We start from the raw sequence: 16,837 nt of genomic DNA on the forward strand, positions 1-16,837 counted from the left end.
ACTTACTGTTATTTTCAATTGCTCTGATTCGCTGGGATCCTCAGAAGACCACTGTGGACAAAATGAAAGGAGGACCACCAAGACAGAGGTCAATCTAATGAGCGCTATATCTGCTGGATGAAAACGGCCGCAAGCCAAAAGGTCAAAGTTGTGTGTACAGCAGACAACAAACAAGGCCTCAGAGGACTATCATAAGAAACATAAGGGCCAATTTTTTTCTCTCCAAGAAACTAGTCTGAGCGGAGTCTCTTTGGCCACATTCCAGCACAAACACAGCCATGTTTACATTTTCAGTACATTCTGAAGTCTTTTTAATGACAAGCCATCTTTACATGGGTCATTTGAAACTTTGCTTCACACGTGCATAAGCTATCTGATTATCACCAGTGATAAGGGAGGCTGTAAACTTGTGAATATTTACCCACCTCACACTTTTCTCTGTGTGAATAAGGAAGTTGTTGCGTACACAGGGTTTAGCCAATTGAGAACAGAAGGAAACCCTCACAAATAGAGCATACAGACATCTTCCGATGTTGGGTTATAAACAGACTACATTTGGAGAGAAAAAACTCCCTATAATGACTGGAAATTATTCATGAACGTTCAAATGAACTGGAATAACTTGGAATGTGAAATGAGCAGCACAGTTCACGAATGCACACAGCACATGAACCCAAGCGATCTACCATCTGATGAGAGATTTCCAGCTGCCAGTATTCCTGTTCTGAAATGAAAGGCTGAGGGTTGAACCTCGCAGGATTATTGAAGCTAGCGCTCCATGCCGCAGGATGGATTCATGTAAGAAGCAGCAACTCAAAGCTTTGATGCAGTACTATCCCCCACCCCACACAGGAGATGAGAGAGAACGAACGAGACCAGCTCTTTGGAAAAAGAGAGGAAAGAAAGCATTTTTGTGACTATGGTTAAGTGAGATAAAGCCAAAAGAAAGCCACAGCAACAACTGTATATATGCTAACTTCTCTCAGGGATATTTGCTGAATCACTCATCATGTATCTCCATTTTATACTAGTAAAAACAGAAGGCTATACATTTGGGGTTATAAGCATAGAAATATAATGAATAGAACGGGCTTGGAACCTTTAACCCTGGCAATTTGAGTGGACACCCATTCTATTAATTCTGTTTCTATGAGTATAAGTAGATTCCTTCATTGACTAATAAGAAGAGCCAATGAAAATAAGGCATGTGTCCATTTTATTCATTCTCACAAAGACAACTCTGGAAGCAATTACCTCAGCATTAGGAAGATAAAACACTCATTCATTTCTTTCTACCTCCAGAGCTGCCCAAAAGCCTCTCCATAATTTATTGGAAGTCTTCCCCTCTCTCCAAATGAAAGCATCAATTAGCCTTATATATAGGGCTAACATGGGAGATAAAAGTGGTTTTCTCTCTCGTGAATGTGGGGATGATAGGACAGCTTCCCTTGTGGATAAAATGCAATGATTTTACATTATTTTAATTAAAATAAGTAATCATGAAACCAGTTGGTAGTTCATGTTATCTTAGCAGAGACTCAGATGCACCACCTACCACCAACGGAGTGATTTTGTTGTCTTATCATGTGTCTTTGTTCTCTATGGTTCAGCCAGCTGCACATATGGTAGCCTCCTTCCCTTCCAACAATTGGATTCTGATTCTTTACAAAAACATATGCAGTGCTCCCATAACCATCATAACCATTTTATATTACAGTGCTATTACATCAGGAGAGACAATGGGCTCACACAGCCAGTGGTTGGTGTTATTTGGTACAGGACTGGCACCTCTCCAGTCCATCAGGGTAGCAGGCCTGGCATCGCAGCACACTGATAGACTCATTGAAGCGGTTGGCCAGCATTGACAGCTTGCTGCCATGGCATAGAGAGCAGGGGGCACAGCCCGAACCTCCACAATGCTGGCAGCCAGACACTGCATCCTGCTGGAGGCACACACACATACACACAGTGTCACTAACAACCCAGAGAAACACTGCCACCCATGTCAACTCATATGACATATCATTACTAATGAATCAAACAAAATGGTAGAAAAGTACAAGTCAAAAAAAGATGACCTGGGTCCAAACAGAGAATGTTAAAAAGGCAACAAAGAGAGAGAGAAAAAATGAAATATTAGAAAATATGGAGAGGCAGAGGAAATGAGAAACCCAGTGAGAGAAAGAGAGATGAGTTAGGAATGGAAAGACCGAAAGAGAGGGAGAGAGAGAATGGAGGAGCGAGGAGGACAGCAAGAGGGACGGGGAGGGAGGTGGGAGGGGGAGCGAGGGGGAAGGGGGAGAGAGACGGAGAGCGAGAGGGGGGTGGGGGGGAGAAAGAAGCGGAGAGTGCAACTGGCAATCAGTTGAAGAAGCGACCATGGGGAATTACTGAGTATCCCGGCTCATAAATGGCAGCAGAGAAACTGAGTAGTCATCACTATCTGTGCAGTCGGTAGGCAGAGATGTGGTTAGAGAGAGACAGAGAAGGGGATAGCATTGCTGAAGCTCATTAACACGGTGCAAGGTGTTCTGGTCAGGCCTTTTTACCCCGTCCTGTCGATGGGTGCTCTGCTCTTCCCCGTCCTGTGGATGTGTGCTCTGCTCCTCCCCATGAGCACAGAGGGCTTTGGGCCTCCTCTTACCCCCTCTGTTACGCCCCTGTGAGTACTCGTCCACTCCCCCCGGGGTCTGAGGATGTCGCCCCGTCCCTTCTTCCCTCCTAGGGGCCCGGATGATCCGCAGATTGCTGGTGTAGATTATTATCTTTCCGAAGTCCAATACTGAAGACTAGAGGGCAAACAAAAAAGCATGGTCATGGTCTTTGATGAGCATTACTTAGTACAAAGTAGTTGATGTGTGTCTCTTTGTTAACAACAGAGGCGTCGCTCCTAATGGCCGGTGATTCCACACATAGAAACGCATACAACGCTCTCTCTCATCCTCCATTTGGCAAATCTGACAATAACTCTATCCTCCGGATTCCTGCTTAAAGCTAAAACTCATACAGGAAGTACCAGTGACATGCCCAATATGGAGGTGGTCCGATGAAGTGGATGCTAAGCAACAGGACTGTTTCACTAGCACAGACTGGAATATGTTCAGAGACTCATCCGACGGCATTGAGGAGTTTAACCACATTAGTCACTGGCTTCATTAATAAGTTAATCGACAACGACGTCCCAACAGTGACCGTACGTACTTATCCCAACCAGAAGCCATGGATTAAAGGCAACATCCACACTGAGCTAAAGGCTAGAACTGGAGTGTGAGTGGGACACTAACCTGAATGCTTATAAGAAGTCCCGCAACGCTCTCTGACGAACCATCAAACAAGCAGAGCGTCAATACAGGACTAAAATTGAATCATACTACATAGGCTCTGATGCTCATTAAATGTAGCGGGGCTTCTAACAAGATGCCCAGTTACATGAGCACACCAGACTAAATGCCTTCTATGCTCACATTGTGGCAAGCAACACTGTACCATGCGTAAGACTGTGTGATCACGCTGTGTGATCAGTCAATGTGAGCAAGACCTTTAAACAAGCTAACAATCACAAGGCCGTAGGGCCAGATGGATTACCAGGACGAGTACTCAGAGCACCCACTGACCAGCTGGAAAGAGTCTTCACTAATATTTTCAATCTCTCTCTGACCCAGTCTGTAATACAAACATGTTTCAAGCAGACCACCATAGTCCCTGTGCCCAAGAACTCCAAGGTAACCTGCCTAAATGACTATTGCCTCTTAGCAATCACATTTGTAGCCATGAAATGTTTTGAAAGGCTGGTCTTGGCTCACATCAACACCATCATCCCAGACACCCTGGACCCACTCCCATTTGCATACTGCCCCAACACACCGACAGATGATGCAATCTCTATTGCACTCCACACTACCATTTCCCACTTGGATAAAAGAAACAGCTACATGAGAATGCTGGTCATTGACTACAACTCAGCATTCAACACAATAGTTCCCTCCAAATTCATCACTAAGTTAAGGACCCTGGGACTTAACACCTCCCTCTGCAACTGGATCCTGAACTTCCTGACGGGACGCCCCCAGGTGGTGAGGGTAAACAACAGATCTGCCATGCTGACCGTCAATACGGGGCCTAGTCCTCTCAAGTACTCCCTGTTCACCCACGATCACCCATGATTGTGTGGCCGCGCATGACTCCAACACCATCATTAAGTTTGTCAACGACACAATGGTGGTAGGACTGATCAGTGACGACGATGAGATAGCCTATAGGGAAGAGGCCAGAGACCTGGCTGTGTAGTGCCAGGAAAACAACCTCTCCCTCAATGTCAGCAAGACAAAGGAGCTGATTGTGGACTACAGGAAAAGGAGGACCGAGCACGCCACCATTCTCATCAATGGGGCTGTAGTGGAGCAGGTTGACGGCTTCAAGTTCCTTGGTGTCCACATCACTGCTCTATCATGGTCCAAACACACCAACACAGTTGTGAAGAGGGCACAACAATGCCTCTTCCCACTCAGGAGACAAAAAATATTTGGCATAGGCCCTCAGATCCTCCAAAAGTTTTAGAGCTGCACCATTGAGAGCATCGTGACTTGCTGCATCACTGCTTGGTATGGCAACTGCATGGCATTCGACTGCACGGCGCTACAGAGGGTAGTGCATACGGCGCAGTACATCACTGGAGTCAAGCTCCCTGCCATCCAGGACCTTAAAACCAGGCGGTGTCAGAGGAAGGCCAAAAAACTGTTAAAGACTCCAGCCTTCTAAGTCATAGAATTCAAATATGGCGCAGACAGATAGGGCAGCCGTGCTTCTAGCTCCTAAGCAACTTTGCAGTATTTTGTTATTTTATGTATTCGACCTTGAGACCTTGTCTTTGCCTCGAACTAGGTTTGGGCAAAAGTAAACGTTTTCATCTCTTGAGCTTCTAGTCATGAAATCTATGTAGCCTACCCAATCACTTTTTATAGCTACTGTTTACAGGCCTCCTGGGCCATATACAGCGTTCCTCACTGAGATCCCTGAGTTCCTATCGGACCTTGTAGTCATAGCAGATAATATTCTCATTTTTGGTGACTTTAATATTCACATGGAAAAGTTCATAGACCCACTCCAAAAGGCTTTCGGAGCTATCATCGACTCAGTGGGTTTTGTCCAATATATCTCTGGACCTACTCACTGCCACAGTCATACTCTGGACCTAGTTTTGTCCCATGGAATAAATGTTGTGGATCTTAATGTTTTTCCTCATAACCCTGGGCTATCGGACCACCATTTTATTACGCTTGCAATCGCAACAAATAATCTGCTCAGACCCCAACCAAGGAGCATCAAAAGCTGTGCTATAAATTATCAGACAACCCAAAGATTCCTTGATGCCCTACCAGACTCCCTCTGCCTACCCAAGGATGAGGACAAAAATCAGTTAACCACCTAACTGAGAAACTCAACCTTGCACAATACCCTAGAGACAGTTGCACCCCTAAAAACTAAAAACATTTGTCATAAGAAACTAGCTCCCTGGTATACAGAAAATACCCGAGCTCTGAAGCAAGCTTCCAGAAAATTGGAACGAAAATGGTGCCACACCAAACTAGAAGTCTTCCGACTAGCTTGGAAAGACAGTACCGTGCAGTATCGAAGAGCCCTCACTGCTGCTCGAACATCCTATTTTTCCAACTTAATTGAGGAAAATAAGAACAATCCAAAATGTATTTTTGATACTGTCGCAAAGCTAACTAAAAAGCAGCATTCCCCAAGAGAGTATGGCTTTCACTTCAGCAGTAATAAATTCATGAACTTCTTTGAGGAAAAGATCATGATCATTAGAAAGCAAATTACGGACTCCTCTTTAAATCTGCGTAAACCCAAATTGGTCTACACAGACATGTTCTGGCCTGGTTTAGATCTTATCTGTCGGAAAGATATCAATTTGTCTTTGTGAATGGTTTGTCCTCTGACAAATCAACTGTAAATTTCGGTGTTCCTCAAGGTTCCGTTTTAGGACCACTATTGTTTTCACTATATATTTTACCTCTTGGGGATGTCATTCGAAAACACAATGTTAACTTTCGCTGCTATGCAGATGACACACAGCTGTACATTTCAATTAAACATGGTGAAGCCCCAAAATTGCCCTTGCTAGAAGCCTGTGTTTCAGACATAAGGAAGTGGATGGCTGCAAACGTTCTACTTTTAAACTCGGACAAAACAGAGATGCTTGTTCTAGGTCCCAAGACACAAAGAGATCTTCTGTTGAATCTGACAATTAATCTTGATGGTTGTACAGTCGTCTCAAATAAAACTGTGAAGGACCTTGGCGTTACTCTGGACCCTGATCTCTCTTTTGACGAACATATCAAGACTGATTCAAGACAGCTTTTTTCCATCTACGTAACATTGCAAAAATCAGAAACTTTCTGTCCAAAAATGATGCAGAAAAATTCATCCATGCTGTTGTTACTTCTAGGTTAGACTACTGCAATGCTCTACTTTTCGGCTACCCAGATAAAGCAGTAAATAAACTTCAGTTGGTGCTAAATACAGCTGTAGACACCTGACTAGAACCAATTTTTTAAAATCATATTACTCCAGTGCTAGCCTCTCTACACTGGCTTCCTATTAAGGCTAGGGCTGATTTCAAGGTTTTACTGCTAACCTACAAAGCATGACATGGCTTGCTCCTACCTATCTTTCCGATTTGGTCCTGCTGTACATACCTACACGTACACTATGGTCACAAGATGCAGGCCTCCTAATTGTCCCTAGAATTTCTAAGCAAACAGCTGTAGGCAGGGCTTTCTCCTATAGAGCTCCACTTTTATGGAATGGTCTGCCTACCCATGTGAGACTCATTCTCAACATTTAAGTCTTTACTGAAGACTCATCTCTTCAGTAGGTCATGTGATTGAGTGTCGTCTGGCCCAGGAGAGTGAAGGTGAACGGAAAGGCTCTGGAGCAACGAACCGCCCTTGCTGTCTCTGCCTGGCCGGTTCCCCTCTCTCCACTGGGATTCTCTGCCTCTAACCCTATTACAGGGGCTGAGTAACTGGCTTACTGGTGCTCTTCCATGCTGTCCCTAGGAGGGGTGCATCACTTGAGTGGGTTGAGTCGCTGACGTGGTCTTCGTGTCTCGGTTGGCGCCCCCCCCTTGGGTTGTGCCGTGGCGGAGATCTTTGTGGGCTATACTCGGCCTTGTCTCAGGATGGTACATTGGTGGTTGAAGATATCCCTCTAGCGGTGTGGGGGCTGTGCTTTGGCAAAGTGGGTGGGGTTATATCCTTCCTGTTTGGCCCTGTCCGGCGGTATCATCGAATGGGGCCACAGTGTCTCCTGACCCCTCTTGTCTCAGCCTCCAATATTTATGCTGCAGTAGATTATGTGTCGGGGGGCTAGGGTCAGTCTGGTATATCTGGAGTATTTCTCCTATCTTACCCGGTGTCCTGTGTGAATTTAAGTATGCTCTCTCTAATTCTTTCTTTCTCTCTCTCGGAGGACCTGAGCCCTAGGACCATGCCTCAGGACTACCTGGCATGATTACTCCTTGCTGTCCCCAGTCCACCTGGCCGTGCTGCTGCTCCAGTTTCAACTGTTCTGCCTGCGGCTATGGAACCCTGACCTGTTCACCGGACGTGCTACTTGTCCCAAACCTGCTGTTTTCAACTCTCTAGAGATGGCAGGAGCGGTAGAGATACTCTCAACGATCGGCTATTAAAAGCCAACTGACATTTACTCCTGAGGTGCTGACTTGTTGCACCCTCGACAACTACTGTGATTATTATTATTTGACCATGCTGGTCATTTATGAACATTTGAACATCTTGGCCATGTTTTGTTATAATCTCCACCCGGCACAGCCAGAAGTGGACTGGCCACCCTTCATAGCCTGGTTCCTCTCTAGGTTTCTTCCTAGGTTTTGGCCTTTCTAGGGAGTTTTTCCTAGCCACCGTGCTTCTACACCTGCATTGCTTGCTGTTTGGGGTTTTAGGCTGGGTTTCTGTACAGCACTTTGATATATCAGCTGATGTAAGAAGGGCTATATAAATACATTTGATTTGATTTAACCATGGAAAGGTGACTGGGAATATGGCCGAATACAAACACTGTAGTTATTCCCTCCGTAAGGCAATCAAACAGGCAAAATGTCAGTACAGAGACAAATTTGAGTGGCAATTCAACAGCTCAGACACCAGATGTATGCAGCAGGGTCTACAGACAATCATGGACTACAAATGGAAAACCAGCCACGTTGAGGACACTTATGTCTTGCCTCCGGATAAGCTATACACCTTTTTCGCCCACTTTGAGCATAACACAGTGCCACTGACGCTGCAAGCTACCAAGGACTGTGGGTTCTCCTTCTCCGTGGCCAACGTGAGTAAGACATTTAAGCGCGTTAACCCTCGCAAGGCTGCCGACCCAGACAGCATCCCTAGCCTCGTCCTCAGAGCATGCACGGACCAGCTGGCTGGAGTGTTTACAGACATATTCAATCCCTCCCTATCCCAGTCTGCTGTCCCCACAAGCTACAAGATGTCCACCATTGTTCCTGTACCCAAGAAAGCTAAAGTAACTGAACTAAATGACTGTAGCACTCACTTCTGTCATTATGAAGTGCTTTGAGAGACTGCCCTGTCCCATCTGGACAAGAGGAATACCTATGTGAGAATGCTGTTCATTGACTATAGCTCAGCATTCAACACCATAGTACCCTCCAAGCTCAGCTTTTATCTCAAGGCCATCAGACTATAAAATAGCCACCACTAGCACCTTAGAGGAGTTGAAATCACTGGCCAGTTTAATAATGGAACACTAGTCACTTTAATAATGTTTACATATTTTGCATTACTCATCTCTTATGTATATACTGTATTCTATTCTACTCTACTGTATTTAAGTCTATGCTTCTCCGACATTGCTCATCCAAATATGTATATATTCTTAATACCATTCCTTTACTTTAGATCTGTGCGTATTGTGTGTATTGTTGTGAAATTGTTAGATATCGGACTGGCCATCTGGCATTTCGGGCAAATGACAGATAGGCTGGTAAATTTTTAGCCTAGTGGGCCTGTCTAAGCTAGCTCTTTTTGCACAAAATGATCCTGATCTGGCTAATAATGGGGGCCTGTCATGCCAAATAGTCCTCCTCGCATCACAATGGGATTAATGAGTTACCAGACTCCACTGATATAGTTAGACATCTGTCATATATTACATCTGTCATAAATTAAACCTGATCAATCAACTGGATAGGTGTAAGCAATTTTGGTAATTCCAAATGCCCTTAACTAGGTGTCTTTGCTAGACAGACAAAGAGAGAGGGGGGGAGAAAGTAAGAAAGAAAGGATGAGAGTGAGAAAGAGGTTGGAAAAGAGTGGAAGACCGAGAGAGAGATGGAGAGAAAGAAACAGAGAGAGTAAGAGAGCTGTGGAAATGGACTTAGACTTGAGTATTTCAACAACTCTTCTCTTCCAACTTGTTAGGCAATCATATGTACCTACGGGGGAAGGCCGTGCTGATAGAGATGCATGCTGGCCATATCGGAGTGAAGAACATGATTTTTTAAATAAAAAATAAATAATAATTAGCCCCTTTTTCTCCCCAATATTGTTACTGTCTTGTCTCATCGCTACAACTCCCGTGCTGACTTGGGAGAGGCGAAGGTCGACAGCCATGCCTCCTCCGAAACACAACCCAACCAAGCCACACTGCTTCTTGACACAATGCATATCCAACCCAGAAGCCAGCCGCACCAATGTGTCAGAGGAAACACTGTACACCTGGCAACCTGGCCAGCGTGCACTGCGCCCAGCCTGCCACAGGAGTCGCTAGTGTGCAATGAGACAAGGATATCCCTGCCGGCCAAACCCTTCCTAACCCAGACGACGCTGGGCCAATTGTGTGCCGCCCCATGGGCCTCTCGGTCACGGCCGGCTGCGACAAAGCCTGGGCTTGAACCCAGAATCTCTGGAGGCACAGCTAGTGCTGCAATGCTGTGCCTTAGACCACTGCCCCACCTGGGAGGCCAAATTCTTCTGAATTGTCAAGGAGGTGGACAGCTGGGCAAATGAAATAGCCTTTTGTTTATCAATCACATTCTATTATATCTGAATTTATTATGATTTCAATGAATGTCATATCATATTGTTTCAATTTGTCACTTTGTGCTTAAAGGTCAGTACCCTGTCTAACCTGCCAGAAGTTTGAGAGTGTGAAGACTGTGGCGCCGGAGTTGAAGCCCATCAAAGTTGTTTCACCATGGCACATGGTCGGTATGTGTCCCAATTCAAATTTTGCCCTGATATATGTTGTTTTGTCATGGTTGCTTTACTTGACCACAGCAGAGTTCAATATTATAGCACGTGTGTGTGTCAGTATGCTTACAAATATAAAAATCTGCATTCTGTATGACACAGATACGGGTAAGAATAAAGTAATCTTCTCTCTAACACTTAAAATGTTATGGGTGGACCTCATCGGTCCCTTCACGAAATCCAGGAATAGCAACAGCTGGTGACTGGCGGTGACCGATTGCTTTACCAAGTGGGTGAAGGCAATACCCATTAAGGTTAGTAAAGGAAGAGTATGTGCTTAACTCTAAATTCCCTTCTGTAACCCGTTAAAAAGGGTGCTTGGAACCAAAAATATATATTTGTTTAGTTGTTTTGTATGATACCCATCAAGTACGAGACTGGCGAGGCCACCTCCAAGGCAATGATAGACATCTTCAACACCCACGGTTCTCCTGAGGTCATCTTGAGTGACCGAGGTCATGAACACTGGAACAAGGTACGGATGTTATAGGTTATATTCTGTCAACAATGGTTTGTTTGATTTATTATTTACAATTCGTTTTTTGTTTTTCCATGGTATGGAAAACCATAATCTGACATATTTCAATATCTTACATTGTCAATATATATCCCTTTCCTACCCTCTCCTCCAGGTTTGGTGAATGGACCAACCAGACCCTCAAGACTGCCATGGGCAAGTACCTTGATTGGTACCAGGAAGGGTGGGCGAACAACCTGAAGGTAATTCTCTTTGCACACAACAACAGCATCCAGCCCGCCAATGAGTCTGGACGCAAGCCGCAGCTGTTGACTGAGGTAAACAATGCAAGTGTATATACAGTTATTGTATTTACTGTAGTCTTTCCAATTTGTGATGAGACTTAGTGTTGTTGTTTGTCTATTGCTATTTTTGTAAAACATACTTTCAGATCATTGAAACCCCACCTGATGTGGTGGAAGTTGTAGAACCAGATCAGAACGCCTTCGATGACCACCTTCGGACACCTTTTGACCAGGTAAAAATGATTGTCCGTTGTTAATTTATTTTCAGGCCCTGCAAGAGATATGTAAGTAATGTATTTGTAAATAGAAATATAATTGCATTTATTCCTGTTATCAATCAAGGTGAGACTAAACATGGACAAGGCGCAGGAGAAACAGAAGGAGAGCTACCAGAGCAGAATCAAAAAGGGGACCAAGTGCTACGACATCCAGACGAATTACTTGGTTTAGAAGAAGGACGAAAGGACGACAGGAAGGCAAGACCTAAGAAACCTCGTTGCTCTTTCGTTCTAGCTGGGGTCACCATCTGTTAAAGTGAATAGAAACAATGTCAGACTAACTATTTGCATTTGATAACAAAATAACATGAAGCTAGTTTGAGTTTCCATAACACTGATATTTTTTATCTTTGTCGTCTTAGGGTTAACCTCGGTGGAAGTCAACGAGCAGTTGGAGCAGTTGGAGAGGTTAGACGGTCGACCACTGGAAGCACAGACGCCCTACACTTCGTTGAAGCCCAATAGTCAAGGTATGTTAAGCTTTGGTTGCCATTCGAGAAAGCAAGAAATCGTAGTTATGCTGAGCTTATAATAATGTACCTCTTCAATTTACCTCTCCAGATAACTTTAGGACCATCGACAGTCCGAGTCCCCCAGGAGGTACAGTGGCAACAGAAAGTATGTGAACCCTTTGGAATTACATAGATTTCTGCAGAAATTGGTCATAAAATTTGATCTGAACTTCATCTAGGTCACAACAATAGACAAACACAGTCTGCTTAAACTAATAACACACAAACAATTATGCATTTTCCTGTCTTTATTGAACACACCGTGTTCAAATTCAAAGTGCATGGACCGGTGTGTTAGAAAAAACAGGTTTTTGGTTCCAATTTTTGGTCCCAGTCCAACCCTGCTCGTTTTCCTGCACATTGACTCAGGACTACTTGTATAAAGCCTAGTTATTGTTACTCATTGTGTATCTATTACTACTTTTATTATTATGTGTTTTACTTTTCTATTATTTCTCAATACATTATAAGTAAGCATTTCACTGTCAGTCCACACCTGTTGTTTACGAAGCATGCGACTAATAACATTTGAATCGTTTTGATTTGATAGACGGACTTGAATAAAAATGTCTGTTTTAGTGGTTAAAACCTCTTGAGCCTACTTGAGACGCAGACGTCCCACCTAGAGCTCTGGAAATGCAAATGCGCTACGCTACATGCTAATAGTATTAGTTAAAACGCAAACGTTCATTAAAATACACATGCTTGGTATTGAAATAAAGCTACAGTCATTGTGAATCTAGCCACCGAGTCAGATTTTTAAAATGCTTTTCGGCGAAAGCATGAGAAGCTATTATCTGATTGCAACACCCCAAAAGACCCGTAGGGATGTAAACAAAAGAATTAGCATAGTCGGCGCTACACAAACCGCACAATAAAATATAAAACATTAATTACCTTTGACCATCTTCTTTCTTGGCACACCTTGATGTCCCATAATCAATACTGGGTCTAAATTCCATTTAGCCTAGATATCGATCTATGAAGACTGTGTGATAAACAGCGTTTATAAGTAACGCGACGATAAACTTTCACAAAACACTTCGAAATACCTTTCTAATGCAACTTTTACACGTTAATAAGCTATAAAAATCATCAGGAGGCGATGTAAATTCGATAGTTGGTCGTGTGGAAAAATGTCCGGAAAAACACAGAGACAATGCCTCAGGTTGGTGGTCGGAGGAATCGGTTCCCTTTGGTCGGATCTAAGAATCAAATCAGAATTGAGGAGACTCTATACATCCTGTGGAAGCTGTAGGTACTGCAAGCTCGGCCTCATTTTACGGTTCACCTTTAACAATGGGTTGAAGTGGCGCATGGATATTTTTTCCCATCTCCAGTGATCAGATTTTCCTGCGCTTTTCGATGAAACAGACGTTCTGTTATAGTCACAGCCGTGATTTAAACAGTTTTGGAAACGTCTGAGTGTTTTCTATCCACACATACTAATCATATGCATATACTATATTCCTGGCCTGAGTAGCAGGACGCCAAAATGTTGCGCGATTTTTAACAGAATTTCCGAAAAAGTAGGGGGGAGGCTTAACAGGTTTAATACCTGTGTGATAAAATACTAATTGCGTGTTTACAACGTTTTACTGTCTCTTTTTAAGTGTATTCATTTGCTATTCAGCGGACAACTTGACAACACTCCGAGGGCCTTTGTAAGTGTACAATCATAATAATAATATTTTTATTGGACTGTGTGATACTTGCTTAGTCTTTTAGTCTTTTCATTAAAAGTCATTTGGAGACATATGACATAGTGATTTTAATTTTTTTTAACCTTTATTTTACTAGGCAAGTCAGTTAAGAACCCATTCTTATTTTCAATGACGGCCTAGGAACAGTGGGTTAACTGCCTGTTCAGGGGCAGAACGACAGATTTGTACCTTGTCAGCTCGGGGATTCGAGTGATAAAAGTAAACATCTTATGCTTTTCGTATTTTGTTCAGTCTGAACTTCACAGGACAGACAAAAGTAAAGACATTTATCCTGACTGGCTCCAGAGAATGAAACACTGGAGATGTGACTGTTATCTGATCAGCTGATACTTGATTGCTGTATTGCCACAGTATTGTACACACATTGAGGTTGGTAAATAACAGCATACAACAAAAACATTGTTTTGTCCTTCATTTTAACACAGTTTGATAAACTATAGCCCAACAGCTCATATGCTATAATGAAATGCTTTGCAATTATGCAGAATTAAAATTGTACAGCCTTTTAATTTGCAGGCATGGGCACTCTTGAATGTCTTAATTATAGACTACCCCGACTTTCTCTGTTTCTTACTTCTATCATGTTAAATATTAGCCATCACTAGGCCTAATAACCACATATTAAACTGCCAATGTACTGTTTGTTCCCTTCAGTTGCTATGAACATTGTTTTGTTAACCTTCATTAGCTTCCTCTGTAAACGCTGTCACGGCCGTGTGGTTGTTGCTGAGGATCATTAGTAACAGTTGATAATATAAAAGAAGTAATGCAGGGTAATTAAATCATTATGGACTGGAGCGCAAGACTAAGCCATAACAGTTTGAACCCGACGCATGGCTCAATACTTAGTTGTCATCTACAGTTCCATGGTTAGTGCAGGCAATAGACGAGGGTATAACCTACTACTGTACACTATTCTCCCTATTATAATTCTATGTACACTCATCTAACATTACCATGGGTTAAAGAACTGAATGTGGCAATTTTCTGAATGAATCAAATCACCGTTTTCTTTCTTTTGTGTGTAAAGGCTCTCCAAACCTGTTTTTATGATTGATGAATACGTTCCTAAACCTAAATAATCTAATAGTTTATCTACCAATTGTTGCTGAAATGGAGAAGAATATGCATATGTTCAGATGTCTTTTCTTTTTTTTGATCTCTAATATTCTGAAAGCGTTCTCTCGATATATTCTAGTCTGTCGCCAAATGTATAACTAAAAGGTACTCGTATTTAAATGGATGGCTTAAGATAAATGAGTGTACTGAAAGCCTATTGAATGGCCAGCAAGTGGGAGGGTTTTCAGAGATTGAATACATTTTATTCAGAGCTCGCAAGACAGCCACACCTGCAGAGTGCGTTACGTAACTGAATAACACGGAACCCAAACCGGCTGCATGCGTGCGCCATCGTGCATAAATGTATTTTGTCTCCCCACACCTAACGTGATCACGACACGCAGGTTAAAATATCAAAACAAACTCTGAACCAAAAATAATAATAATAATTTGTCCTATTTACCTGAAATGCACAAGGTCCTCTACTCCACCAATTAATCCACACAAAACGGTCAACCGAATCGTTTCTAGTCATTTCTCATCCTTCCAGGCTTTTTCTTGTCTTGACTTTATATTGCAATTGGCACCTTTCATAAATTAGGTGCATTACCGCCACTGACCTCATTCGTCTTCAGTCACCCACATGGGTATAAGCAATGAGGAGATGGCACATGGGTACCTGCATCTATAAACCAATGAGGAGATGGGAGAGGCAGGACTTGCAGCGCGATCTGCGTCAAGAAATAGAACTGACTTCTATTTTAGCCCTTAGCAACGCAGACGCTCGTTTGTGTGCGTGAGCAGTGTTGGTTCAATAATTGAATAATATAGATTTCTACATTTATTTTGCAATGCTTGCCCACACGTTGTAGTCAGCCTGTAAGTCTGAATCTCAAATACTGAGAAGTGAGTCGGAGAAGGGTGTAACGGATATTCGTCTTCCTCTGACGAGGAGTTTGAAGGATCGGACCAATATGCAGCGTGGTACGTGTCCGTGATCATTTATTAACATTGAACACCAAAAACAAAATAACAAGGAGAACGAACGAACGAAAACGAAACAGTTCTGTCTGGTGAAGACACAGAGACAGAAAACAAACACCCACGCAACACAGGTGGAAAAAGGCTACCTAAGTATGATTCTCAATCAGAAACAACTAACGACACCTGCCTCTGATTGAGAACCATACCAGGCCAAACTCAAAACACAACATAGAACAACAAACATAGACAACCCACCCAACTCACGCCCTGACCATACTAAAACAAAGACATGAATAAAAGAACTAAGGTCAGAACGTGACAAAGGGAGTGCATTTCCTAAGTCTGAATCGGCCCCTTAGATTCTAATCGGCAAGCAGACACCCACCAGGATAGAATACATTACTGATCTAAGACGATTAACCATGCATTACAAAAGGCAATGAAAGCAAATAGGGGTGTGGTGAAGGTTGTGTATTGTGCTACAAATCAACAGTTTCATAGCATGTTTTTTCAACCAAGCCACAACTACTCACATTGGGGACTCCCTCTGGTGTATCATTGTGGGCAGAGGGTCTGTAGTTAGCACCCCCCCTGTAGACGTTGATCCTCTGGGCCATCAGTCCGGTAGGGGGGTACAGACCCTGGTCCTGCATGTCCTGGAAGCCACAGAGTTGCTCCATCTCCAGGTGTCTGGGCATCTTATGGCTGTGGAAGCTGTGGGGGTATTTCTCCTCTGGGCTGTCCAGCTCCTGGCCATCCTCGTACACATGCTTCAGCACCCTGCCGCTGACCGACGAGGCCAGCTTGAACCTCACCTTTCTGGGTTTGCTGTCATACAGCTGATCGCTGTCATACCTCTTGTCCAGCTTCCTCTGGAGCTCCTCCATGGTTCTCCTGCTGGGAGATGTGACTTTGAGAATCCGCCTGAGACCCTAAGGATCCTATATACTATACCTACCTGAACAAGGAGCTGATACGATACGGGGTGTTCAATGGACTGCTTGAGATCAGCCTACCTCTACCTGCTGTCTGTCTTTAGCTACCACAGCTGAATTATTCAGTGTCAGATCGTATTCACTAAAGCATAATGGGGAAACTGAGACCATATCATCAAATAATCATGTTTGCAGGAGTAGTGGAGTGTTGCTAAAAGCAAGAATTGTAGGCATGGAGCAGAGTGTGAATTACGGGGGGCCAAGGGGGTTCTCAGG

The 16,837-nt window shown here is 43.5% G+C and overlaps 1 protein-coding gene across 1 annotated transcript; it reads right to left on the reverse strand.

Annotated features, from left to right (window-relative positions):
- Positions 1 to 1,238: 1,238 nt before the first annotated feature.
- LOC112229082 (glutaredoxin domain-containing cysteine-rich protein 2) lies at positions 1,239 to 16,513 on the reverse strand. The gene is made up of 3 exons (XM_024394975.1): positions 16,160 to 16,513; positions 2,550 to 2,789; positions 1,239 to 1,943 (listed from the first exon to the last, which is right to left on the reverse strand). Exons 1-3 carry the CDS (start codon positions 16,511 to 16,513, stop codon positions 1,767 to 1,769), a joined length of 771 nt encoding a protein of 256 aa, XP_024250743.1. The 3' UTR covers positions 1,239 to 1,766.
- Between the last annotated feature and the right edge of the window lie 324 nt (positions 16,514 to 16,837).

This window comes from Oncorhynchus tshawytscha, linkage group LG30 (assembly GCF_018296145.1).
Source record: "Oncorhynchus tshawytscha isolate Ot180627B linkage group LG30, Otsh_v2.0, whole genome shotgun sequence".
Taxonomy (NCBI): Eukaryota; Metazoa; Chordata; class Actinopteri; order Salmoniformes; family Salmonidae; genus Oncorhynchus; species Oncorhynchus tshawytscha.

What these genes read in the sequence shown, in the direction of transcription:
- LOC112229082 (XM_024394975.1), bottom strand. Translation starts at nt 16,513, where the DNA reads ATGGAGGAGCTCCAGAGGAAGCTGGACAAGAGGTATGACAGCGATCAG. An exon ending in CACCAGAGGGAGTCCCCAAT is followed by an intron (nt 2,790 to 16,159) that starts GTGAGTAGTTGT and finishes TTTGCCCTCTAG; the next exon opens with TCTTCAGTATTGGACTTCGG. An exon ending in GCACCCATCGACAGGACGGG is followed by an intron (nt 1,944 to 2,549) that starts GTAAAAAGGCCT and finishes GTGTGCCTCCAG; the next exon opens with CAGGATGCAGTGTCTGGCTG.